Source organism: Kwoniella europaea, chromosome 1, assembly GCF_036810445.1.
Source record: "Kwoniella europaea PYCC6329 chromosome 1, complete sequence".
Classification (NCBI taxonomy): Eukaryota; Fungi; Basidiomycota; class Tremellomycetes; order Tremellales; family Cryptococcaceae; genus Kwoniella; species Kwoniella europaea.
In genome coordinates, this window is record NC_089487.1 from 2,167,604 (window position 1) to 2,191,663 (window position 24,060).

Sequence of the window (24,060 nt, forward strand, 5' to 3'; positions counted from 1 at the left end):
CGTTGATGCGTTGTCATTGCGTTCGAAGTGAATTTCGCCCAAGATGGAACCACCTCTCACCCTCATCATGTAGGTCTAGTCCACCATCTCAAATGATATACCTACACAAGCTGATCATCTACTGACGATGATTATACGGTATAATTTAGAAATAAAATATCGCCACCATCCTTGATCCCAAGCTACCTTCCATCCACCACCTCCATCTCTCCCACTTCGCCTGTACCCCTCCCACCCCCACCTAGGGAATTCCATTTCTCCCCTACGCCGAATTATCCTACACCGTACGGCAATGTCTCCCTAGGATCGACGTTGGACTTGGACGTATCGCTGGAAAACACGAATGTGGGTAAAGCGGATGTCTTGGGAGTGAGAATGATGTTGGAATGTCAAGGTCCAGGAGGGAGGTTTAGGCTCGGTGAGGTGATTCATTCCAACGATAACGATAAATCCAAGGATGGGGAACAACCCTCTTCATCTACTTCTGAAAATATTCGAGGTGCTCAAGATAAACAAGAACACGAGGCATTGCCGATACTTCGTTATGGGGAGAAAGTCAATCTCAAAATCGATAATGAAATCAAAGATTTGGGGGTGAACGTTCTGATAGTTAGTGTTGCTTGGGAGACGCTGGAGGGGAGGAAGACTTTTCAGCGGTTTCTGAAATTCAATGTGAGTGCGTCTTGATCTGGTTCGGTCTGATATTGGTTGTGATCAATTTGGACCACTCTATGGTCATTATACCTGTCTCTAGTCTCGTTTGACCTCTCCGTCTCCTTGCTGTTTATATGAGATATCATCATGACTCATACATCATCTACTTGCAATGCCATAGGTTATCCCACCATTATCGATCAAAACCCGAATTCAAACACCTTCCAACCCTAATACCCTCCTCTCCCCCACAAAGAGAGAACAAGTCTACTTGGAAATACTTATTCAGAACGTATCTGGTGAATCGATGATATTGTCCAATGTTTTCTTGGAACCCGTTAAAGGGTTGATATCCAATCTGACCTCAAAAGAAGAGGAGGAAAAAGAGAAGATCATTCTTCTACCTGAAGATATACGTCAATTCTTATTTATCCTTTCGCCATCCAACGCTGAAGATGCGAATACAAATACCGATACGGTGTCCAAATCATCTTTCCCACCTGTATATCAACCCGGTACGATCCTACCTTTAGGACGATTAGACGTCACTTGGATATCTGGGATATACCACTTGAAAGGGAGATTACAAACCTCAACTCTGAATCGACGAGTCCCCTTTCCTCCAACGGTAACACCAGCCCAACAGCAACAACAACAAAGAGGGGTTTTACCTGCACGTACGCTGAGCTCACAATCCGCTATACCAACACATGGAAGTCCGTTGTCCACCCCGCAAAAAGATAGACTGGGTGCCAACAGCACAAATGCAAATGCAAATACGCTTCTGGCTCCTAGCCCGATCAAAGGGACTTTAAATACCCGAGATGCAGAAGGAGAAGACCAACAGTGGGAAGTCGATCTGACGATGATAGATGATCAGAGAGAATTCGAGGTCGAAAAGAAATTCTCTATGGGATTTAGGTTGGGTGTGAGGTCGACAAATTATATACATGAGGGTGCGACAAGAAGACCGTCAAGTATATCTGTACCCGGCCCTACGGAGAAGAAGGAAGAAGAGAATGATAATGATGATGATGATGTACCCTTGAGTCGAATTTCTTCAAGGGTAGATCAAGAATTACCACCACCTCCCGCACCTAGAATAGCAATTCAATATCTCACCCCCACTCCATCAGCTCTTGCCACTCAACAGAGTGTTGGTGGACCTCAAATATCAGTGTTATCACCTTCGAGAACCGGTAACCCTCTTTCACCTGCTCCCTCGTCAAATGCGGCTTTGGTTGATAGACGACCATTCACACCTTTATCCAACACTGGTGCTGGTGCTGGACCTAGTAGACCTATGACACCTAGTTCGTTAAGTGGTCAATTGCGACAGGCTCAATCGCAGGGCTTGGCAAGTAATCAAGGTTCGCCAAGAATCTCAAATAGGTTTGGGGATGGTACTCCTCTTTCGTTCAATACGACGACTGCAAATACCAATCAGATTGTGTTAGATGATGAACAAGTGGAGGGACAAGATGTATTTCCACCTTCACCTTACATCACTAACGGTGCTGGCGCACAGAAGACGAATGGGATCATCAATTTGGGCAATTCATTGAAGTTGTTAGAGGTCAAACCACTTGGAAAGGTGATTCAGAATATTGGTCAACTTGCTTATATGATGGATAACGATCAAGATGAACATGAAATCAAAGGTAAACATAAATGGGAGGTAGAGTACAAATTCGATTTGGATTTCATAGCGTTTGATCAGGGATTAGAAGATTTGGGTGGATTAAGGATTCTGATCTTGGATGATAGTGGTGAAGGAGAGAAGATTGATGGGAAGGTCGTAAAGGAGTATAATAGTTTAGGTGATATCTATATTGTAAGCTAGGACAATAATACACTTACAATCTCCACTCGTATCAATCATATCGCATAACGTACTGTACTTTGTCATATCATATCATACGAACGAACATAATGAATTTGACGAGATTTTTGTGCCTCCTCGCTTTTCTATCGTCATGGCTTATATGATAGATCATACTGACTTGAGATGCAAAGATCAAAATGCATTTACCCTAGAGATCCTATCGGAGCATATAAAGATACTAACATGAGATCAATATATACTTTTCATTCTCCCTCCCTCGCTTTCTCTCTTTCTCTGCCCAATAGCTACTAGCTACAAAAAATCATTTATCTGTTTATTTACCTTCGAACATCTTCTTGATAGCTTCAGTGGAGTATGACTTGGGTCTTTCGAGGGGCATCTATCAACCACCAAATAACTTTGGTCAGCTTTTTATCCTTTGTGAAACCAAAAAATGAACAATCAAGCTTACACCAAGAGCTCTGTCCCAGATCAATTGAGAAACAACACCGAAAGCTCTTGAGACACCGAACAAGACGGTGTAGAAGTCTTGTTGGTGAAGACCGTAGTAAGTCAAGAGTACACCAGAGTGAGCATCGACATTAGGCCATGGGTTCTTGGCTTTACCAGCTTCGAGTAAGATGTTAGGAACAATTTTGTAGATTTGGCCGACAAGTTTGAATCCTGGGTCGTTGGGGAGGTGTTTAAGAGCGAATTCTCTTTGAGCAGTGTATCGAGGGTCCTACAGAGTAACACGTCAACCGAGTGCAAACATCACGAACAAGGTATAAGTAAACATACGGTCTTTCTCAAAACGGCGTGACCGTAACCTGGGACGACTTGTCCAGATTTAAGAGTTGACCAAACGTATTCAGCGACCTGTTCGTCGGTTGGCTCTTTACCGATGGCAGCTTGCATCTTTTGGACCCATCGGAGTACTTCTTGGTTGGCGAGACTATGATGAATGCGTTGTCAGCTAAAGTCAAGAACGTCCAGGGCTATAGGTCAGCTGAGCAGACGACATACCCGTGAAGAGGACCAGCAAGACCGTTAAGGGAAGCAGCGAATGAGAGGAAAGGATCGGAGAGGGCTGAACCGACCAAGTGACCAGTGTGGGCCTATCCGAATTTTTCACTAGTCAGCTGTTGCACGCTTAGGTTGCGCTGAACACCAAGCTGAACTTACAGAAACGTTACCACCTTCGTGATCAGAGTGGATGGTGATGTACAATCTCATGAGATCGACGAAATCCTTGTTCTCACCGAAACCAAGCAAGTTGGACAAGTTGGCAGAGTAATCGAGGTTTTGGTCGATGGCTGGGAGTTTACCATCACCGTAGACGTTTCTGAAGATTCGACCGGCGATGTTGGGGAGTTTGGCAATGAGGTCCATGGAATCATCGAAAGTGGTCTTCCAGTATTCTCTCTTGTGGACACCGTTAGAGTAAGCTTTGGCGAAGGCGGAGTCGTGGTTAAGCTGAGGGTGAGCAAGCATACATCATCAGCAAACTGCAATCACAATTAGACAAATGTGGGGTATACTTACAGCGTTGACGGCGATGGAGAATTGGGTCATTGGGTGAAGGGTGTTAGGGCATCGGTCGATGAGTTCCTCAACGAATTTAGGAAGTTCAGCTCTGGCAGCCCATTCTTGAGAGAGTCCCTTGACTTGTTCTTCAGTTGGGACTTCACCGGTGACCAAAAGCCAGAAGAGACCTTCAGGAAGGGGTTCAGTACCACCTGGAGCGGTAGGGAGCTTTTGTTGAACTTCAGGGATGGTAAGTCCTCTGAATCGGATACCTTCTTCAGCATCAAGTACGGATCCTTCCCAGATCAAACCCTATGATGAATGATGATGTCAGCTTGAAACCCCCAGTTAACAAATATGGAAGAGGAAAGACCCACCTTGATACCTCTCATACCACCGTAAGCTTGGTCGACGGTAACCTCACCGAAACTCTTGTTACCGTGAGCGGCTCTGACAGCTTTGACATTCTCGATTTCCTTTGGGATCAATTCGGTCAATCGCTCTTTGAGGCTGGGAGCGAAAGCTGAGGGGGTAGAAGCAAAAGTTCTAGCGAAAGATGGTTTGAGCTATACACCGTCCATAAATAAACAAACGTTAGTCTACCATGCGAAGAAAGAGAGAAGAGGAAATCGGCTAAAATCAAAGTGAGATGGTATGGTATGATACGGCCGAGAGATAAGAATGTTGTTGAGGCTGGAGTCACTTACCTGAGCTCTGAGAGCGTTTCTGGAAGCGATGAAGCTCATTTTGAAGCTGAAGATGATAGGTAAGACAGCAAGAAGAGGGAAGGCAAGCTGATGATCTCAAAAGAGAAGAGAAGAAAGAGATGAGAGAAAAGCAAAACAAGATGGGATGTGAGATGACGAGGGTGGTGGTGAGAATGCGTGAATGGTATCTGGCGGAGCTCATGTATAACGTATATCCGTATTTCATACAGTGGAAAATATCAAATAATTTCAGGAATCACCGGCATCTTTTTTGGGGGAGGGGCCGGTACCCAACTCTTATACCTTGTTCGAGTATCCCATATAATGATAAAACACAGTCAAAACCGAAACAGACCGATCAGGCCGAAATTGTCACGTGATGGAACCGATTATTTCAACAGCTGAATGATGATGATGACTATGATGTTCGAGAAGATGATGATGAGCAACCATGATGACCGTTTGACAAGGTGTGAACAAGTGTATATACCAATAGCCGGTGTACAGAACAAAGCCGAAGAGTAAGTGGGGAAGGAATGGGTTAGTCACTGTTCTGGCCAGCATGCTGATGATGGATTTGTTACTGTACCATGAATAGTGGTGTTCGATACGACTTACTATGACCTCTTGGAGGTATCGGTAGATGCTACCGACGCAGAGATCAAGAAGGCTTACAAGAAGAAGGTGGGTCATCCTTATGCAGAATCTCAATACATCTGCTGACTTGTATATCATCCTTTCTAGGCAATGCAACATCATCCTGTGAGCGAGGGTAGATATACGATAATATTCGATGACTAATACAGACGACGCTTCGATGTGCAACTGCTATATAGGACAAAGTGAGTTGGTAGTAGCAAATCAACGCAATCGCTCAGCTGACAAGGTAAAACTTCTTGTAGAACCCAGACGATCCACAGGCACACGAGACTTTTCAGAAGATAGGGCAAGCATATGAAACACTATCGAATCCTAATGACGTGAGTTGACTGTCGATTTGCCTGTCCATCTCTACTCCTTGGAGACTATATATTGAATAATAATTCTGATCTGTACTTAGCGAGCTACATACGACTCTCATGGACCTGACGGCCCACCTAGAGGAGGTATGCCCTCAGATATGGGTATGGACATGGACGATCTTTTCGCTCAGATGTTCGGTGGAGGTGGGTTCGGTATGGGCGGTGGATCATTCGAATTCGATATGGGAGGTGGACCATCGAGGCGTAGGAAACCGGCGAAGGGAAGGGATACGGTTGTCCCTTATGATATAAGTCTGGAAGAGGCATACAAGGGTAAGAAAGTGGTGATGAACCTTGAGAGAGATAGGATATGTAGTGGGTGTAAAGGATCTGGTGCGAGACCGGGGGTGGAACCGAAGGAATGTGGGAACTGTGAAGGCAAAGGAACGATATTCACCGATAGACATGTGAGTGTCACCTCAACCAGCCAACCTAAATATACCCTCAATCTCTCAATTGCTAATCGGTTTTTTTTTTATTTTGTTGCCGTTTGATGGTGATTGTAGATCGCACCTGGATTATTAGGCAAAGTGAAATCACCTTGTCCATCATGTCATGGAGAAGGCAAGAAGATAAGGGATAAAGAGAAATGTAAGAAATGTAAGGGACTTAAAGTGACTAAAGAGAAGAAGAGGATAGAATTCATGATTGATCCTGGTACGGAGGATGGAGAGAGGATAGCATTGAGAGGTGAAGGTGATGAAGAGGTGAGTGGGGTTTCCTCATTAGCGTCTAGGTCTTAGGATTGAAGATCAAACTTCATTATATAATGGACATCAAAGTAAAGGGATAATAGGGATGATTCAAGTTTTTGGTATACTGACTGTTTTATAACCTACGTACAGCCCGATGTCCCTGCTGGAGATATAATATTCCTAATCCGACATTTACCCCATCCATCGTTCAAACCCCAACCCCACTCACCAGGCGGTCTATCAATCCTCATATCCATCCGTCTCTCCGAATCTCTCTTGGGCCTGTCGAGAATCCTATTTATCCACTTGGACGGAAGGGGTATACATGTGGATTCGAAGAAGGGAGACAGGATAATTAAACCTGGTTCAGTGTATACGATCAAAGGTGAAGGTATGCCTATACGAGGTACATCCAGAAAAGGTGACATGTACGTTAGGTTCGATGTGGAATTTCCTACGACAGATTGGGCAAAGGGTCTGAGTTTGGAAGATGGAAGTGAGGGAACAAAGGTTGAGTTACCTGGGAAGAAACCGGATTTGAAAATTGAGGGTGAGGTGGTAAGGAGGGAGTTATCGACTAAGCCTGTCAATTGAAGATAAGGGAGAAGGGGAGAAGAAACGGAGATCAAGCTGCACCTGGAGATAGTTGCCCTTGCGCAATGCAGTTGAGAGCAAGTCACGGGAGATTGTTCAGTCATGCAGGAAGGTAGAGAGCCGATCTACCTCAACAAAACGTGGCGAGCTGTTCACTCGTTGCAATCGTGAAGCTCATTACAAGAATGTGAAGGAGCCAGAACATGGCGGCGGAATGTACTTCTTAGGTGGTTTGAATCTCAAAGTGAATAGGACAAACAATTGTAGCAAATTAGATGATTTGAAGGTTTTGGCATTTCAGCATTTACAAGTACAAGTCATACATACATATGTTATATACACTACAACCAATTCACATGCACCTTTCATTGAAAGACTGGAGCTGATAACTCGCATAAAAATCGGGCTGACAGCACCATTGATCAACTACGAAGCTATATCTTTACACTGACCGTGCCCTTGCTGCTTTTGGTAATTTTCCGTTTTTTACCTATCTTATTCTGATCTTCAGTATCCGAACTTCTCTTGACTCCCTTTGTATCCTTTCGATTCTGGATCTTATCTTCTGATACAACCTTCTTGTCCTCATTATCATCATCTTTCTTGTCTACCTCTATCAGCGTTCCCTCTTCTTCCCGCTCGTCGTCATGCGAAGTTTTACTAGCTTTCTTGTTCTTCTTGCTGTTTTTCGCTTTTACCAATGTATGCTGTACCGTGACATTCCTTTTCTGTTCTAGTCCAAGTGGGATAGTGGATAAGGTGATAGTCAAATAAGGATGATGAGTCATTTTCGGTCTACACATGATTATTCAGTATGTGCATTGAGAGCGGTATAACTCGAGGAGTACTTACCTCAATTTGCCTTTCAAAACCCTCTCCAAGCCATTCATTTCCCCTGCTATCCCCTCTTCACTCACAGTCCCGGGATCAGGTACAGGTGGATGATACAAAGCCGACTCGGTATATTGCCATATCCCTTTACTCATCCTCATCTTCCCCTTCGTCTTAGCCTTCGAATCATTGCTGGACGAACGTAGTTGTTCGATATAACTTCGTTTTATTATTTCGACTACGGATATCAAACGAGATATGGTGGTCGTACATGTGAGTAGTGTTGTCGAGTATTTGCTCGTGGTTGATGGTTCAACTTCAGTATTTTTCTGGTTCGGCTGAGGGGGAGGAAGCGTATGTAAGACTAAGGGTGTATGTGGATTATTCTATAACATACACGATGAGCTATTATCTCACGGTCTGACAAAATATCAGGTTTACTTACATTCAAAAAGTTAATAGCGAAATCCACGTAAGATGATATTGACCCGCCTGAGGTGATTCGCATCTTATATGGTTCATTAGGGTTGATATCGATAGGTTTTGAAGGTTGTTTAGCTGATTGAGCTTGAACCCTGCTGGAAGATCCCTTGTCCTCATTGCGTTCAGGGTCTACCATCATGTACGGACTCTATTCTTCGATGTCGATGATTGCCTAAGGCTCGTGAGCTTGTTTGAAGTCTCGAAGTATCATCAAACTGGTCAACAATTTCTGAACACGAACGACCAAATTCATTCAATACGAGTATTTTGAGGGGGACCTCCACCCGTCTCTGCATCATTTAGGCTTGCGCATAGCAATAAGTTCCACGTGCCTATCCCGAATGGTCCGCGCGCGTTGGTGGATGTTCATGGAATTTCAGTTCGATAATCTTACATTCCAAAATTACATTAACACTCTACTGGTCTATACATCGTATCTTCGCGTTTTGAAGACTTGTCCTATAGCAGGAATCACGCAAAATGTCAGTAGGTCAAATAGATCCTGGACAAGCAGTCTACGCTCAAGATGAGGTATGTGTCAATCTCAATCCGGGCTCAACCATGCCTATCGCACTCAGGCAATCTAAGCTGATCAATTGACTAAATGATGCCGAATAGAATGGAAGACCGTTCATTATCGTTCGGTAAGTCAGCTGATAGAATTGCCAAAAGTAGATAGCTGATTCAAGCTTTGTGATGGTACAGTGAACAAGGGAAAAAAGTACGAACGCATGGATTAGAAGCTATCAGGGTGAGCTTCCTCTTACTCCGCAGATTTTCTGGTATGACGGGTGTAAGCTGACATGACGACATGGATTACAGAGTCATATCCTTGCTGCTCGAGCTGGTGAGACCGGTCTCAAAGATGAACGAAATCTTGGAAGGAGAGCAACAGGAAATGCTGATTCGTATATGATCTTACCGGTATAGTCACAAATATCATCAAATCTTCACTCGGTCCTCGAGGTGAGTTATACAATCTCTTCTGTCCTTTTGACATCTATCTGGGGGACTAGTGGAGACGATAAGCTCTCATGCGACTCTCACTCTCTTCAATCATATGTCGAGACACAAATGACTGACCAAAAAGCTAACTGCATGATCGTTTTTCCCTTTGCAATTTATCAGGTCTCGACAAAATCCTCATCTCGCCCGATGGAGATATAACAGTCACCAATGACGGTGCTACCATATTGGGTCAGATGGAAGTAGAACATCAGATCGCCAAGCTGTTGGTGGAAGTTTCGAAATCTCAGGATGATGAAATTGGAGATGGTACGACAGGTGTAGTCGGTGAGTGTGCTTCTTTCCGACCATATCAGACATATCATTCAATATCAATACAAGTCAATCCGACTATCAAGAACTATCATGCGGTCTCATCAATGACACAATAGAGCTGATATCCTTATTACATGTCTATAGTCCTTGCTGGTGCCCTCCTCTCATCCGCTTTGGACCTTTTAGATCGAGGTATTCACCCTATCAGGATAGCAGATGGTTATGAGAAAGCTTGTGAAGTCGCCGTGCAAGAGTTGGATAGAGTAGCTGATAAGGTGGGTATCACGTCACTGCTCTTGCAAACTCTGAAAATTGTGGTGTGTTCCATGGGTCATCGATACTGATCTTGATAATTTACTTACAGATCGAGTTCAGTAAAGAAGATACTACCAATTTATTGAAAACCGCCAAGACAAGTTTGGGAAGTAAGATGTACGCCCGCTTTCCCTTCTTATCACATCACATAACTTGACGACTGAACTTGTAATTTTGTTCGTCTTTGTAGTGTATCAATAGCCCACGACAAATTCGCCAACATCGCTGTCGACGCCGTTCTCTCCGTAGCGGACCTAGCAAGGCGCGATGTTGACTTCGAACTGATCAAAGTCGATGGTAAAGTCGGTGGATCATTGGAAGATACTTCACTGGTAAAAGGTGTGGTGGTAGACAAAGACATGTCACACCCTCAAATGCCCAGTACGGTCAAAGATGCCAAGATCGCGATATTGACTTGTCCGTTCGAACCTCCTCGACCTAAGACTAAACATAAGTTGGATATCGAGTCTGTGGAGGAGTTCAAGAAATTGAGGGAGTATGAGAAAGAGAAGTTCCAAGATATGATCAAGATGTGAGTGGGAGTGGTCTTTCAATTTCGTTCAGCGTGGGATTGTGCTATACAGGTCGGTCGGATGAGTTCTGGACTCTGAGAGATGGGACATGCTCCTTAAAAAAATATCAACTGGGAAAAGGGCAATCGCACTGGAGTATAAGCGCGGACAAATCCGGGCCTGGTGGAATATCGAACCAAAGATGGTACATATAGGATCGAGAGCTGACAAGCGTTACTACATAGGGTCAAGGACACCGGAGCCAACCTAGTCATCTGTCAATGGGGTTTCGACGATGAAGCCAACCATTTGCTCATGCAGAATGAATTACCAGCTGTCCGATGGGTCGGTGGACCGGAAATCGAGGTACGCTGTCCACTCATACCGTATAAAATGTATATACTCATGATATTTTTAACGTGCAGCTCATTGCTATCGCCACCAACGGACGGATTGTACCTCGATTCGAAGATCTTTCAGCTGATAAGCTTGGTCGAGCCGGTCTCGTTAGGGAGCTCACATTCGGTACTACGAGGGATAAGATGCTGGTCATTGAGGAGTGTGCGAACACCAGAGCTGTCACCGTTTTCGTAAGGGGGAGTAACAAGATGGTATGTCGAGCTGAGCTAAAGTTAAGCCACAAATCGTCACAGAGAGGTGTGCTGATCAAATTTACTTGTTTTAGATCATCGACGAAGCCAAACGAGCACTTCACGATGCCATCTGTGTGGTACGAAACCTTGTTAAAGATAACCGAGTAGTATATGGAGGTGGTGCTGCTGAGATCTGCGCTTCCATTGCTGTATCCAAGAAGGCTGATGAAGTGAGTGCAACACGGCCAGTCGTGTAGGTCATATAAGCGCATTATTCCTGATCTTGACTGGACATTTAGATCCCATCGATCGAGCAATACGCTATGAGAGCATTCTCGAAAGCTCTCGATGCAATCCCTCTCGCCTTGGCTGAAAACTCTGGTTTATCACCTATTGATACCCTGGCAGATGTGAAATCTAGACAGGTCACCGAAGGTAACCCCAGATTAGGTATTGACTGTCTCGGAAAAGGAGAAAATGGTGAGTGTCTGTTGATCCTCCAAGCATAATCGTAATTACTCTTTATTCGAGCATTGCTGATGTTATGCTTTTGGCGGGTTGCGTAGATATGAAAACACAACATGTATACGATCCATTGATCTCGAAACGACAACAATTCTTATTAGCTACTCAAGTGGTGAGAATGATCTTAAGAGTGGATGATGTGATAGGTGAGTAGATTGGATAGACTGGGTCTCCGGATTTCAGGTTTTTATCCCCTTCCCGACGTCAGGCCAGTAATTGCTAACATATGACGTTTTTGACTTGACTTTTGTCTAGATGCATCTGCTTTCAAAGATGAATAAACGAAGAGATGGTTTAGTGTAGGGTAACAGTGTTCAGGTTAATCATCGCAGTCGAATATGAAGTCATGTCATATATATACCATTTTTTTGTTCATGCATGCATAAGCAGCTACTTGATATCAGAGAGATGAATGCATAATAACATCATGATTCAGGATCCGATTAGAACCGATTGGGACACCGGTCCGGAGGATGATACGGTGATTGACCCTGAGATTAGGATCACACCCAGAGTGACGTACGGTTATTCCATTCATTCGATTCGGACCGCTCTGAGATTACTGCTGCTCTCCTCACCGACACACAACGGAATGAGATGGATACTACTTGGTACTGCTGGTACTGATAATCATTTCAATATTTCCATGGCCATAGCCGCTTTATTCCTTTTCCGTACCGATAATCTTTTACATTTCCATCTCCATTTCCATCCCATAGATCATAGTTTATCAACTATTCCAACAACAACCTCACTTGTATTTACAACAACAGCCAATCACTTTAATCCTCACTAGCACACCACACTCACACACAATGGCAGCTCCTCAGACTACACTCGGTGCGGACCTCGAACCACCCACCACTGATCTCATCACCCTCACTCGACATATCCTGTCGAGACAACGGGCATTGGGTGAGGAGGCTTCGGGTGATCTCACCATGCTTTTGATTGCTATTCAGGTGAGTAAGCTCTTTTCTCCCTTCACTGTTCACTCGTTAAGCGATGAAAGGAGTTATTTTTGGTGTGGGTATGAAAGGCTAACGCCATGTAAATAGGTAACATCCAAATATATCGCATCCAACGTACGAAAAGCCAGACTTATCAACCTAGTTGGTCTTGCCGGTGCATCCAACGTGCAAGGTGAAGATCAAAAGAAACTCGATGTCTTGTCAAATGATATCATGGTGAACGCCCTTTCAGCTTCGGGAAAATGTAGTGTGATGGTTTCAGAGGAAGTTGATGAAGCTATTATCGTCGGTGGATCAAAAGGTACTTAGTGGGTATTAACTTTTTCTTCTCTCTTCTGCCTCCATGCATGTATCTGGCATCTCTGGTTCGTCAGTTATACGGTCGTTCCAAGGGATATGATCTCCAAGCTTACAAATATCTTTCATACAACCTTACAGCGCCGTCGTTTTCGATCCCCTTGATGGTTCTTCCAACATCGATGCGGGTGTTAATGTCGGTACCATCTTCGGTATCTACAAGGTCGTGAGTTGATATACAAATTATATATAATTGGTTGTTATAGATGAGATAGAAGCTAATTAGTGATTCTTTTCGTGATTATAGTCAGACCCATCTAAAGCTTCTGTCGCCGATGTTTTGAAACCCGGCAGAGATCTCGTAGCGGCCGGATACACAATGTACGGTTCGTCTTGTAACCTTGTACTTTCCACTGGACAAGGTGTCGATGGATTCACTCTTGATGAGGTGAGTCACACTTCTTTGGCTTAGTCATACCTAACTTACGAACAAATCGCTGATTTGACCTGTCCTTTAATCTGTTATATAGGCTTTAGGAGAGTTCATCCTCACCCACCCAGATATCAAGATCCCCTCTCGAGGTAAGATCTATTCGTTCAACGAAGGAAACTCGCTCCACTTTTACGAACCTACCAACAAGTACTTGGAAAGTATCAAATACCCTTCGAACGGTAAACCCTACTCGGCTAGATATATCGGTTCGATGGTCGCAGACGTTCACAGAACGTTGTTGTACGGTGGTATCTTTGGTTATCCAGATGATAAGAAGAGTAAAGATGGTGAGTTGTTCCACTTTCTCTAAAAGTTGTATATTCCACGTCCGGTGGTCCAGTGATCCATGATCTTCTATATCTTGGGAGCGTTCACTGACCTTGACCTAAATATCACAGGTAAACTGAGAATGCTCTACGAGGCTTTCCCAATGTCATTCCTTACCGAACAAGCTGGCGGAGTAGCTACAACCGGAACTCAAAGAATCTTGGATGTCGTTCCTAAGAATATCCACGGTAGATGTCCTGTCTTTTTGGGTTCGAAAGATGATGTAGAGGATTTGAAGAAGTTCTACGCGGCTTGGGACGGTGAGAAGAGATGGTAAAGTACGTACACTCGTGGTGGAGAGAATTGAAGAAGGGAGAGAAGTGAAGTGCAGTGAATGAAGGAAAAAGTTATTTGTAGTAGTATAGCTTTTGCGTTCGTGTAAATGTGCTTGTTCCAATTGATTAGTACATATGCATTATTTTATCCTTTATTCTTTTCCGTTGAGCATAATGCACTGGATAGACGATGTTTAGTCTGATAGTATCGACATCCCACATGGAGATGGAACAATATGGAACTGTAGCCGACGAAGCGTTTCATTAATTCTGCATATCATCTCGCACTACACATCACAACTTGTATTATTCTATCTCCAATCAATCGACAGTATCTTAGAGATCACCCATATCATCCATATCATCCGCATCATTCTCGTTCTCCTGGATGAGCTGAGCGATCTCTCTATCCCTTTCTCTAGCGTCGGCAGCGGTGTCGAGTTCTGTATACGAGAAACAGTGTGTTCAGCTTCGATACGACGGATCTCACTGGCGTCGCGTTAGCTGAATATGCACTTACCTTTTCGGTGAGCGTTGGGAGGGTATCTCATAGCCTATATACCAATTCGGTTAGTTTTTCGATTTCCAAGCATAACAAGGATGATCGCCCAAGAGAGCGGATGAAAATGTATATAAATGTATCAATGTATAAACCCGACTCACCCTGACACTCTCATTGTAAACCTGTGTACAGAAATTAACCCTCTTGTTAAACTGAATAGTGGGTTCATCCGTCTCATAAACATTTTTGATTTGTTTAGAAACGATGAAACCCTTCTCATGATCGATGAAAGCATCAATCACACCATCTTTAATTGCTTTAGCTACTATATATTCTGTATCTTCTTCTGAATCCAATTTCAACTTTATACAAATATCCGCTAGGGAGATCCGTGAGTAGGATAAGGTGATGGATCGAAGGGCAGTCTTAATCACGAAATGTCTCAATCGAAGGATAAGGAAATGAGTCGAATCGTTTAAGAATACTTGTTCGTGCGTTTGGAATGCTTTTTCGAATCCTGTTATATCTCCTATTCTGACGGCTGATCGAAATAACAAAACCACCGCGTCAATTGATATTTGACTGAACTAAGTCTTTGATAGTAGTTAAGTGAGGATGACTCGACTCAACTCACCTTGAACAATTTGGAAGTAAGGTAATAAAGCTTGTTTCAATACTGGTTTTCTGAACATGGCTCTATCTGGGATGACACCAGTCAAAAGTACGACGATGATGAAGTATTTGTGAATCTAAAAGTGATTCTATGTTAGCGCAACTTATTATATTCGATGATAGAATTTATAAGCTGCTCTTCACTGACCAATTGTACAAAACCAGGAGCGACCTCGTCCTTGGGTGCTCTCCTAATAGCAGTCTGCAGATAATTTCTCGCTTGAGCATAATTCAATTGGATAGCTCGTAATCTACCTGCGTAGAATAACCATCTGACAGTCTGCGCTTGGTTGGCCGCACCGAGGAAAGTCGATTTGGCGATGAGTTTATCGGCTTGGTCGTATTGCTGAGAAGCCAAATAAGATCTCAATAAGAGGTTGATCACGGTGACCTAGATCATGCAGAGGTATCAGCTATAGTTTGACTTTACCGCGAAGCATAAAGAGAGACCAATTCAGACCAGCTGATAGTCGCAATTCAAACTCACCTCCAATGTCTCGTCTTTCCTCAAAGAAGCTGTTTGTCTGATAGCCAAGAACGATCTATCATGGAACAACAGCGAAATATCAACTACTGCTTTCGGGCAGCGATGATAATGTCTCAATGGAAAAAAGAGGTTTGGACTCACGGCTGTAATTCTGCCAATCTACCTTGTAGCTCGTAAGATCTGGCCAAGTAGAACCACACTTTCGCGGCAATCTGATCCATGGTTCTTCGATTGAGCGAACTGATAATCTCGGTAGTTTCCAAAGCGAATTCACCAGCCTATACACAAAGTATATCAGTCTCACGTCCAGCTACTACTTATCATTGTAAGAGCGCGAATTTTGGGAAAAACACGATACTCACCTCGACTACCTTGCCAGCATCTAGATTGAGGAGAATCAAAAGTAATCTCAAGTAAATAATTCCCTCAGGGATCAAGTCATTTCCACTATTATCCAATGGAGGGGTGAACTTCTTCTTCTGTGTAGTAGCAGCAGTATCACCAGTGGTTGTAGTTGAGTCGGCAGGATCAACTTCCATTGACTCTTCGCTCGAGGAAGAAGGTAAAGAAGAGAATATAGGATTGGCAATTAACGATTGACCCGTTTTAGCTAATTGCACCATTAAACCCAAAAGACCATTAGCCTATCTATTTTGGATATGGATATACAGTTGAAGCAGAAGAGACTGGACTTACATCCTTTAGGGAATGCTTGATCGAGTACATTCTTCAACCCAGATCTATTCAACTTCTTCCTTAACGTGGTTAACGTTCGTAAGACTCGGATGGTGAATCTAGGTTCTATAGTCGAGACTGCTCTACCGATCAGTGTGATATTGTTCAATATTTCTATATACAGTGTGCAAGTAAACAGTCAGTACGTATGCTTCACAAATAGAGAGAAACATGGGATCGCCAACTCGCCCTCTTCGACGGTCAATACTGGTTCTTCAACTACGGGTTTCTCCACTTGAGAAGCGGTCTCCTCTTCTCCCTTCTTCTCATCTTTGGTGGGCTCTTGAAGCTTTGCGGTTGGGTTCTTGGCCATTTTTGATGATGCGATGATATGCTAGTGGAGTGTCAGATGTTTTGTCTAATCTTTTTAACATCGATGATGTCGAATGTATCAGCAACTTGTTCATCGATTGAAGGAAGTATCGACGCGCAATCTGCAAGCTGAGACTGACGTCGCATTCATGTTGCCACGTGTCGACATGTGGCACGTCTCAGATTGATCCACTTCACTCTGCTCCATTCACATCCCATGCTTGTTTTCCCTGGAAGATGCAGGCATGTCATATGCGTTCCATGTGTTGGTCTGTGTTATCACTACTACACTATCATACGACTACTATCCCTCCTGATCCTATCCTTTCCCTCGATGATCTATCCAAACCTTTCCGTCTCAGTCGGATATTGATCCAACCCAATTCTTAAAGCTCCTCCTTGATCTTCTTAGCTTTATCTTGCACCGCATCGGCGAATTGGTCTACACCATCTTTAGCTTGTTGTGGGACTTGCTTGGCAGCATCTACGACTTGTTCGTAGATATCTTCAGCCGCATCGGCAGCCTCGGAGGCTTTCTGAGCAGCAAAGGAAGAGAGGATATTGGCTTTGATCTTGAGTTCGTCAAGTTTGGTAGGTGCCAAAGAAGGTGAGGCGAGTAATCCGGCAATTCTGTGAAATCGTTTTGAAATATTGGCCTTCTTCTTCCCTTCTAGCCATGCTCGATAAATGAGCCACTCACCTAGCTTGTTCCTTGGTTAACCAACCTTCACCTTTTTCAATGACTCTCTCCATCGCTTTGACATAGTATTCAGCAGAAATATTGGTCTTCTTATCGGCTCCAGTCAGAGTGGCGAGGTATTCTCTGGCTTTACCGAGGACATCAGGTCTCTCAGGGAGAGAAGCAGTGAAGAAGTTGGAAGCGAGAGTATCGAGTGTGAGGACTTTACCGGCAGTCTCAGAGAGGAGACCAGTGATGGATCGGTGGGTACCACAGTGTTCGTTGAGGAACTATTCAGCAGTACATGTATTAGCAATGCGAACGAAAGCGGTATTGATGTGGTTCGGGGGAATGGATCACTCACATCAATGAATTGTTGTTCCGATCTACCAGTAGAATAAGCGATAGGTTCCTTCGATCCCTTAGGGAAGAATTTGATAGTTGGGAAAGATCGGACATCGTATTTGGCAGCGACGGGCTTGTTAGGAGCGGCATCGGCATCCATCTGAGCGACTACACAATCGGATTCAGATAAGAAGGCTTTGGCAACTTTCTCGTAAGCTGGTTTCATGTTTTTACAGTGACCGCACTATGTTTGCGGAAATTAGCTTTATATCTTCGGCATGTGCAAAATGGGTGTGCAGAGCATGACATTGGAGAGATAGAGGAGGTAGTGAAGTGGAATTAGATAATTTGATTGTTATTACACTCACCCAAGGAGCAGTGAAAGCGACCAAGACATTCTTATCATCATCCAAAGCGATATCATCAAAATTGGAAGCATCAAGTTGTACAGCTACAGGAGGAGGGGGAGGCTTGATCTTTGACTTTACACCAGATTTCTCGGAGACACTATAATCACCATCGTGGCGTTAAGTTAGCTACAGATTACTCTCAAAGCAGGTTGTGAAGGGCAGGACGGTGTGAGACTTACAATCCAGCTAAAGCTTCCAAGTCTCTTCCAGAAGAATAATCTTCAGGTGTCAAAGAACCTTTAGGGAACCATTTGAGAGTTGGGAATCCTTTGACATCATATTTCGAACCTAGTTCTCTACCTACGCCATCCGCATCGGTTTTGGCAATTACGACTTTATCCGATGGGAAGGCATCGGCGAGTTGCTCATACACCGGTGCGAGGTTTTTGCAATGTCCACACCATGGAGCGTAGAATTCTACCAGAGCTGGTCTATCACCTCCTACGTACTGCCGGTGACAACGCCATCAGCATTCAGCTTGATTGATGGATAATCAGGTTGTGAACGTACCTCTTCAAAGTTCTTGGTATCTAAATCGATAACGTTACTTGCACTTGCCAAAGCGGCGAAAGCGAAGAGCGAGAGTGAAATGGCGAACTTCATCTTGTACTGTTTCCCTACTCTGTATCAAGTGAAGAGTAGTTTGTAGATGTAAATTACTGGATCAGATGAGGTTATGATGATTCATTCGTTGATCCTTTTGACTTTGGCTTTTTGCTCCACGTCACGACACAGATCCGCGTGGCAATCCACCCGCAATGACGTGTTGGGTGACAAACTCTAATCCAAGTTCTTTCTTCTCTTCTTTCACTCTCTTTCTCATATCAACCAAACAAAAGCTTTCGGTCCTAGCGCTGCAACAGCTTATACCTTCTGACAGTAGGTTTGAGTGTCATGTGGTGTTACTTGCTACATTACTCACCGTCGAAACAAGATGATTGGCACCCAGGCGATTAACGTTTGTCTCTCCTTTGAAAAGACTTTGCGCGTCCCGACGATATCCCCATCCTTTCTTCACCAGAAGACTGATTTGACTCGAGGATAGGATACGTTGAAATGACGAAAAACTCCCAAGTTGACACTCCGCTGAAAGATCAAAATCAAATGACTCGATTTGATTTTTTTTCAGTAACGATATAATCAATCTCAAAATTGAACGAACCTAACGGATCTCATCGCATCTCATTCCAAGTCTGCCCTTGCCGAATCAAAACTCTCATACGATATATATACTAATTCATCCCCTACCGACCGTACACTGACCGAGTCATATAGCTTCCTCCAATAGATACTGCATATACTAATATCCACGATGGGAGCACCCGATCGAACAGTCGGTTTACCATACCACCTGGCCTATCCTATCCTATCTTCTGTCCTTTTGGCTATAGCCGCTTTCTCAAGTGCAGATTCAGTATGGTATGTATCGGTCAGTACGCAGAGTCAAGTGGTGAGTTGCTGTAACCTCTCATTAAGTATGCACTGCGAGTGTCAATTCATTCTCCACTAAATTACCGTGTCAGACAAAAAATCGCTAACAAAAAGCATTGTATTTACGTGTACGTAGATACGATTCGGTTTTCAAAATTATTGCGGCTACAACGTCTCCAACCTCGTTATAACAGGTAAACTAGGATGTATATTCAGAGGATTTCAATATCAAATACCATCTGGATATTTTGGATTTCCTGTGCCGAATGATATCAATTTGAATTTGAGTAAAGTAGCTGTAACGAGTGTAGTTGGTGAGTAACAAAACGAATAAACCAAAATAAAAAAAACTCTCAATCCACCAGCTGAATTACTTGGACTATCTCTCGTAGCTTTCGCATTAGTATTAATCACCGGAGCTCACCATGCCTACACCATCCGATATTCATTCCGCAAGAGTCCTATTCCAAATGAAGATAAATTATACAGTTTGGCTATGATTCATTTTATCTCGGTATCAGTATGTTTCGTGTAAGTGTCGTGCTATCTCTCATCTGTTAGCAACGGACCACATACCACACACTACATACTACATACTACAGAATAATGAGCATTACCAAAAATCCAAATTATCACATCTTTCAGTATTTGTTTACTGATTTATTATTAATTAGCTTCACATGGGTATCATTCATCGCTCAAGCAGCTATAATAGGCCATGCAGTCTCACAATCCAATAACATCGTCACAGCCAGTGACAGCGATGATTTAGGTAATGGCGTGGCGATATATTGGGGCCAAAGCGTATGGTTGGTTTTGGCAAGTGCCGTTATTCATTTTGGATGGGGTTATGAGGCTGTTAGATGGAGAGCAGCTTTGATAAAGTGATTTATAAGGTGTTTACCTACATACAGTTGTAAAAAAAGAAATGATGTGGGATCGCAGGGGTTTAGGTGACGGTACGATCGATAAATGTTGGAGATTGACTGTGTTTTATACCGTAATTACATACTTGCCAAAGATTCTCGATTTAGGTAGCTTGTGAACATGTTTGAATACATCTCAGATGAACATCTGAAAATAATGATAATTTCGAAGTTGTCAAAGAGACTCGAATACCGATTATACTTATACATGATCCTCCTACACGTACAAACCACATGTAAAGTAAAACTAAAATCAAATATCAACATCATATCGTCCTTATGACTTCACTCGAGCAATCTATTATATACCATCTAATTAACACTCATATGCGGAAAGAACAATTGAAATAGAGAATTAGAATTTACATATTACATCGCATGAACCTGAGGTTCCTCTCCCCCACCTAATCTAGGAACAGGTTTCCTCTTTCCTTTACCTGCTAAACTTCCACTTCCCGGTCCAAGTTCTCTGGGTCCTGGGCCATCGACAAAGTTGACTGGATCTGATGAAGAATCGATAACCACTGTCTCTATCTTATTACCAGTATCATTTGAGTCCATCCCCACCCCCATACCCAAACCCGCATTCTGACTGATGGGAGAAGAGACAGGAGGGAAGTAACTAGTATCGGTATGATATAACGTAGATGATATTCTTGGTTTGGAATTACCAATCATATCACCCCATGATGCCCAACTAGAACTTGATTCTCTCGAATGACCAGTTCCCGTCCCTCCAAGATTGGTTTCGTGAGAGTTGTAAGCATTTGATAAACCCCCTTGGTAATTGTATTCTCCACTTTCCAACATCGGAGTAGTAACACTTCGTTGATGCATCGTATTTCCAGTGGTGCCGTAGTAAGTCCTATCTTTCAATGATACGATCCCACTAGATAATCTTCGCATATTCGATGACACGGCTTTAGATAATCTACCTGTGGGCGACAGGGGTGTTTTAGGTGGGGCGGTGGAGTCAGATTGAGATGACGAGGATGAACCGGATGGTGAGGCTGGAGAGTCACCTTGAGAATAGAGTGAGAAGTTCGTAGGGGTGTAGACGTGAGTTGGGAAATGGGAAGGACGAGGACCTTGAGCTCCGGGAAAGGTGGGCGCTAACATTGGGATCGATTGATCAGTATACATGAACGAGAGAAGAGAAGAGAACTGCGAACTTACGAGTATAAACACCACTAGTACTTTCCCTAGCTTGTACTCCATCTCTAACCTTCAATGGATCCCTCTCAACAGTTTTCGACGATTTTCTCTTACCGAATCCAAAAGCTGAATCGTTCGAAGGGGATTCTTTGATAAATGAAGAAAAGGTAGGTGAAATGGGTGTGATGGGAGGAGGAGGAGGAGGGGGAGGATCCACAGGTAATTTGAATAAGGATAAAGATGATTGTCGATGTGTGATGATTTTCATATCGGTCGATGTTCCTGAGACAGGAGATGGTACTTCAAACTGTGTTGGAACGGACTCGGAATGATCTGCGAGTGCTTTGGTGTCGGATGGTACGGTTCGAAAACGGGATCTAGCTGGGATAGGGGGTGGTGGTGCAGTCATTTCGTTGATTATGTTGTATTCCTGTGAGATATGAGATCTGATTAGCATGGAATGATGTATAGGATGCTTGAAAGATGATAGAAGTGGAAGAGGCGAAAACGAGTCGAGGATGACGTTGATCATGTGTGATGGGAGGTAGCGAACAATCGCCGAAGGGCGCAAGAGTGGTATGATACACACAACACCGGAAGATCGCACAGGAGGCGCAGAGAGTGGTAAGTGGATGGGTATAAGATATCGAAATGGGGTCATAGAGTATTTTCGCAGGAGGTAAGAAGGGTAGTGGTTGTGATGGATAACAAGTATAAAACTGTCCTCCGAGCGGAGTACTTTCTCTCATCCTCCCACAACAGTGGTCCACGTCCGTGTGTCACACACGAACACAAACTGTATACTCTTGACACTCATAGAATCGACAAGAGACACACAACACACAACACACGACCAAAGGCAAGGGAACACACAGGAGATCAAAGCTCCAACCACGGACCACCATCATGATCATCGTCTGACGTTCAGGAATAGTCAACTCACCTTTGACCATATACTGACATCCTTTCCTTGCTCTTTATGGACTAACCCACTTCCAATCACATTACCTTCCTTCCTCCTATGTTCCAAAGCGACGCTCATCCTATCGAATATCCTTGCTATCCTTCTAATCTTCCTCTTACGTTGCTCGTGCTCTTCCCGAGTGATCAAGTGTCTTATCGAAGGTAATTTGATAGGTTGTCGAGTCAAGTATTCTTGATCTGGGACTTGTTCGTGATCATATGAGTGTTGATGACGATGACGCTGACGCTGTGATTCTTGAGGCGGTTGTGGTTTTTGACTTTGTTTCTGATTCCCGATCGTCCCGTAATCATAGAAGTACCGGTTCCCGTACTTTTCACTACCACGGAAGTACGGATCTTCTATGCGGTTGCGGCTGTGTAAATGTAGACTGTGATTTTCTGAGCTTTCGTCTCTATTTCTATATATATCCAAATCTATGTATCTATCATCTGACCAAGAGAAGCGGGAATCGGAATCTTCAGACCACTGACTATGGTTAGATCGATCGTATCCACTTTCACCGAAAAAGACCAATCCTAATGAATTATCAGAAGATATCGAACAGGTTGAAAAAGGTGTTTGAGACCGGATAGTATGATCTAAAGAAGTAGTAGGAGAAGAACAAGTATCAAGTTGGACTGTGGCTGGGGAATGAGAATGATCTATTATTACAATATACAAGTACAAGTAAGCTTAGTCCATTTCATTATGCTGTACTTGGAGATTGAACTTACCGGTTATTTGATCCTGCGTTTTCAGCTGATCGATTGTATCTCTATACAAGATTCCTTCTTCCGGAAGACCAAGACGGGTATACCCGTCCAAATTCCTGAATTGATCGACGGTGCTGTTACTGCTACTACTGCATTCACCAGAATCATGGGCAGACAAAGATGGTAACTGTTGTTCAGAAACACTACTCTGACGGGAATGTTTCGGGTTTTGATATGTATCCTTTTTCTTGTTGGTATACGAATTTGCATTGTAATGAAAAATCATTTTTTACCTAGTCCCGATGAAAGGTGTCTTGAGCGTTTTGCGTTGAGCGTCGATCTCTGTAAAGTGTGGCGTTTCTCCTACGATTATGCTGCACCGTCCTCTAAGACCCGAAAAAAAAACTTTAATGCTTGAATGCTTGAATGATCTGATTGAGTTGAATCGAGTTGATGGTGAAATGAATGATGAGTGTGAGGTATCGCGATGCAATGCAATGAGCTGATTCTGTAGAAGAAAGGTACAGTACCAGTACAAGTACAACAAGTAAGAAATAAAGGATCGTGCGTTATCGATGAGTTGAAGATCTAGTTTGACTACATGTAGTCGCTTTTGGAAAGGTTCTCACCAGTTTTTACCCAATCTCGACACCACTGAAGTTTCTTCAACTCATACTCGAGTATATATATATATATAAAGGAACATCAAGGGGGACTAAAGACGAGTTGAATTTTCTATCCGGATTCCGGACGGGTGCCACCTGAACATCAATAGAAGAATAAGAATAAGCGGCAGTGTACG

General features: G+C 43.5%; 10 protein-coding genes across 10 annotated transcripts; 5 read left to right on the top strand and 5 right to left on the bottom strand.

Annotated features, from left to right (window-relative positions):
- Positions 1-43: 43 nt before the first annotated feature.
- Positions 44-2,497, top strand: V865_000814 (uncharacterized protein; the record flags this gene model as incomplete). The annotated part of the gene is made up of 3 exons (XM_066224642.1): positions 44-69; positions 150-672; positions 836-2,497. 3 exons carry the CDS (start codon positions 44-46, stop codon positions 2,495-2,497), a joined length of 2,211 nt encoding a protein of 736 aa, XP_066080739.1.
- Positions 2,498-2,813: 316 nt separating this feature from the next.
- On the bottom strand, positions 2,814-4,752 carry V865_000815 (citrate synthase, mitochondrial; the record flags this gene model as incomplete). Its single annotated transcript, XM_066224643.1, has 8 exons — positions 2,814-2,879; positions 2,952-3,221; positions 3,281-3,434; positions 3,506-3,597; positions 3,665-3,955; positions 4,025-4,318; positions 4,384-4,572; positions 4,714-4,752. The coding sequence occupies 8 exons, from the start codon at positions 4,750-4,752 to the stop codon at positions 2,814-2,816; spliced, it is 1,395 nt and encodes a 464-aa protein (XP_066080740.1).
- Positions 4,753-4,853: 101 nt separating this feature from the next.
- Positions 4,854-7,024, top strand: V865_000816 (uncharacterized protein; the record flags this gene model as incomplete). Its single annotated transcript, XM_066224644.1, has 8 exons — positions 4,854-4,890; positions 5,312-5,397; positions 5,458-5,475; positions 5,550-5,555; positions 5,616-5,693; positions 5,774-6,142; positions 6,242-6,442; positions 6,581-7,024. 8 exons carry the CDS (start codon positions 4,854-4,856, stop codon positions 7,022-7,024), a joined length of 1,239 nt encoding a protein of 412 aa, XP_066080741.1.
- Positions 7,025-7,458: 434 nt separating this feature from the next.
- V865_000817 (uncharacterized protein) lies at positions 7,459-8,474 on the bottom strand (the record flags this gene model as incomplete). Its single annotated transcript, XM_066224645.1, has 3 exons — positions 7,459-7,819; positions 7,877-8,241; positions 8,301-8,474. The coding sequence occupies 3 exons, from the start codon at positions 8,472-8,474 to the stop codon at positions 7,459-7,461; spliced, it is 900 nt and encodes a 299-aa protein (XP_066080742.1).
- A 344-nt stretch (positions 8,475-8,818) lies between these two features.
- On the top strand, positions 8,819-11,845 carry V865_000818 (T-complex protein 1 subunit epsilon; the record flags this gene model as incomplete). Its single annotated transcript, XM_066224646.1, has 15 exons — positions 8,819-8,869; positions 8,957-8,982; positions 9,044-9,089; positions 9,161-9,185; positions 9,269-9,304; positions 9,467-9,631; positions 9,764-9,894; positions 9,984-10,051; positions 10,125-10,466; positions 10,692-10,812; positions 10,872-11,057; positions 11,132-11,269; positions 11,339-11,519; positions 11,606-11,710; positions 11,820-11,845. 15 exons carry the CDS (start codon positions 8,819-8,821, stop codon positions 11,843-11,845), a joined length of 1,647 nt encoding a protein of 548 aa, XP_066080743.1.
- Positions 11,846-12,379: 534 nt separating this feature from the next.
- On the top strand, positions 12,380-13,929 carry V865_000819 (uncharacterized protein; the record flags this gene model as incomplete). The annotated part of the gene is made up of 6 exons (XM_066224647.1): positions 12,380-12,526; positions 12,623-12,843; positions 12,974-13,058; positions 13,140-13,280; positions 13,363-13,612; positions 13,724-13,929. The coding sequence occupies 6 exons, from the start codon at positions 12,380-12,382 to the stop codon at positions 13,927-13,929; spliced, it is 1,050 nt and encodes a 349-aa protein (XP_066080744.1).
- Positions 13,930-14,263: 334 nt separating this feature from the next.
- Positions 14,264-16,636, bottom strand: V865_000820 (uncharacterized protein; the record flags this gene model as incomplete). The annotated part of the gene is made up of 10 exons (XM_066224648.1): positions 14,264-14,370; positions 14,448-14,481; positions 14,591-14,970; positions 15,064-15,178; positions 15,250-15,492; positions 15,589-15,643; positions 15,730-15,866; positions 15,951-16,198; positions 16,285-16,437; positions 16,513-16,636. The coding sequence occupies 10 exons, from the start codon at positions 16,634-16,636 to the stop codon at positions 14,264-14,266; spliced, it is 1,596 nt and encodes a 531-aa protein (XP_066080745.1).
- Positions 16,637-17,021: 385 nt separating this feature from the next.
- Positions 17,022-18,672, bottom strand: V865_000821 (protein disulfide-isomerase domain; the record flags this gene model as incomplete). The annotated part of the gene is made up of 6 exons (XM_066224649.1): positions 17,022-17,265; positions 17,336-17,604; positions 17,679-17,903; positions 18,028-18,166; positions 18,249-18,517; positions 18,580-18,672. The coding sequence occupies 6 exons, from the start codon at positions 18,670-18,672 to the stop codon at positions 17,022-17,024; spliced, it is 1,239 nt and encodes a 412-aa protein (XP_066080746.1).
- Positions 18,673-19,381: 709 nt separating this feature from the next.
- V865_000822 (uncharacterized protein) lies at positions 19,382-20,388 on the top strand (the record flags this gene model as incomplete). Its single annotated transcript, XM_066224650.1, has 4 exons — positions 19,382-19,519; positions 19,637-19,814; positions 19,893-20,031; positions 20,175-20,388. 4 exons carry the CDS (start codon positions 19,382-19,384, stop codon positions 20,386-20,388), a joined length of 669 nt encoding a protein of 222 aa, XP_066080747.1.
- Positions 20,389-20,795: 407 nt separating this feature from the next.
- On the bottom strand, positions 20,796-22,623 carry V865_000823 (uncharacterized protein; the record flags this gene model as incomplete). Its single annotated transcript, XM_066224651.1, has 3 exons — positions 20,796-21,538; positions 21,603-22,011; positions 22,525-22,623. 3 exons carry the CDS (start codon positions 22,621-22,623, stop codon positions 20,796-20,798), a joined length of 1,251 nt encoding a protein of 416 aa, XP_066080748.1.
- Positions 22,624-24,060: the final 1,437 nt, after the last annotated feature.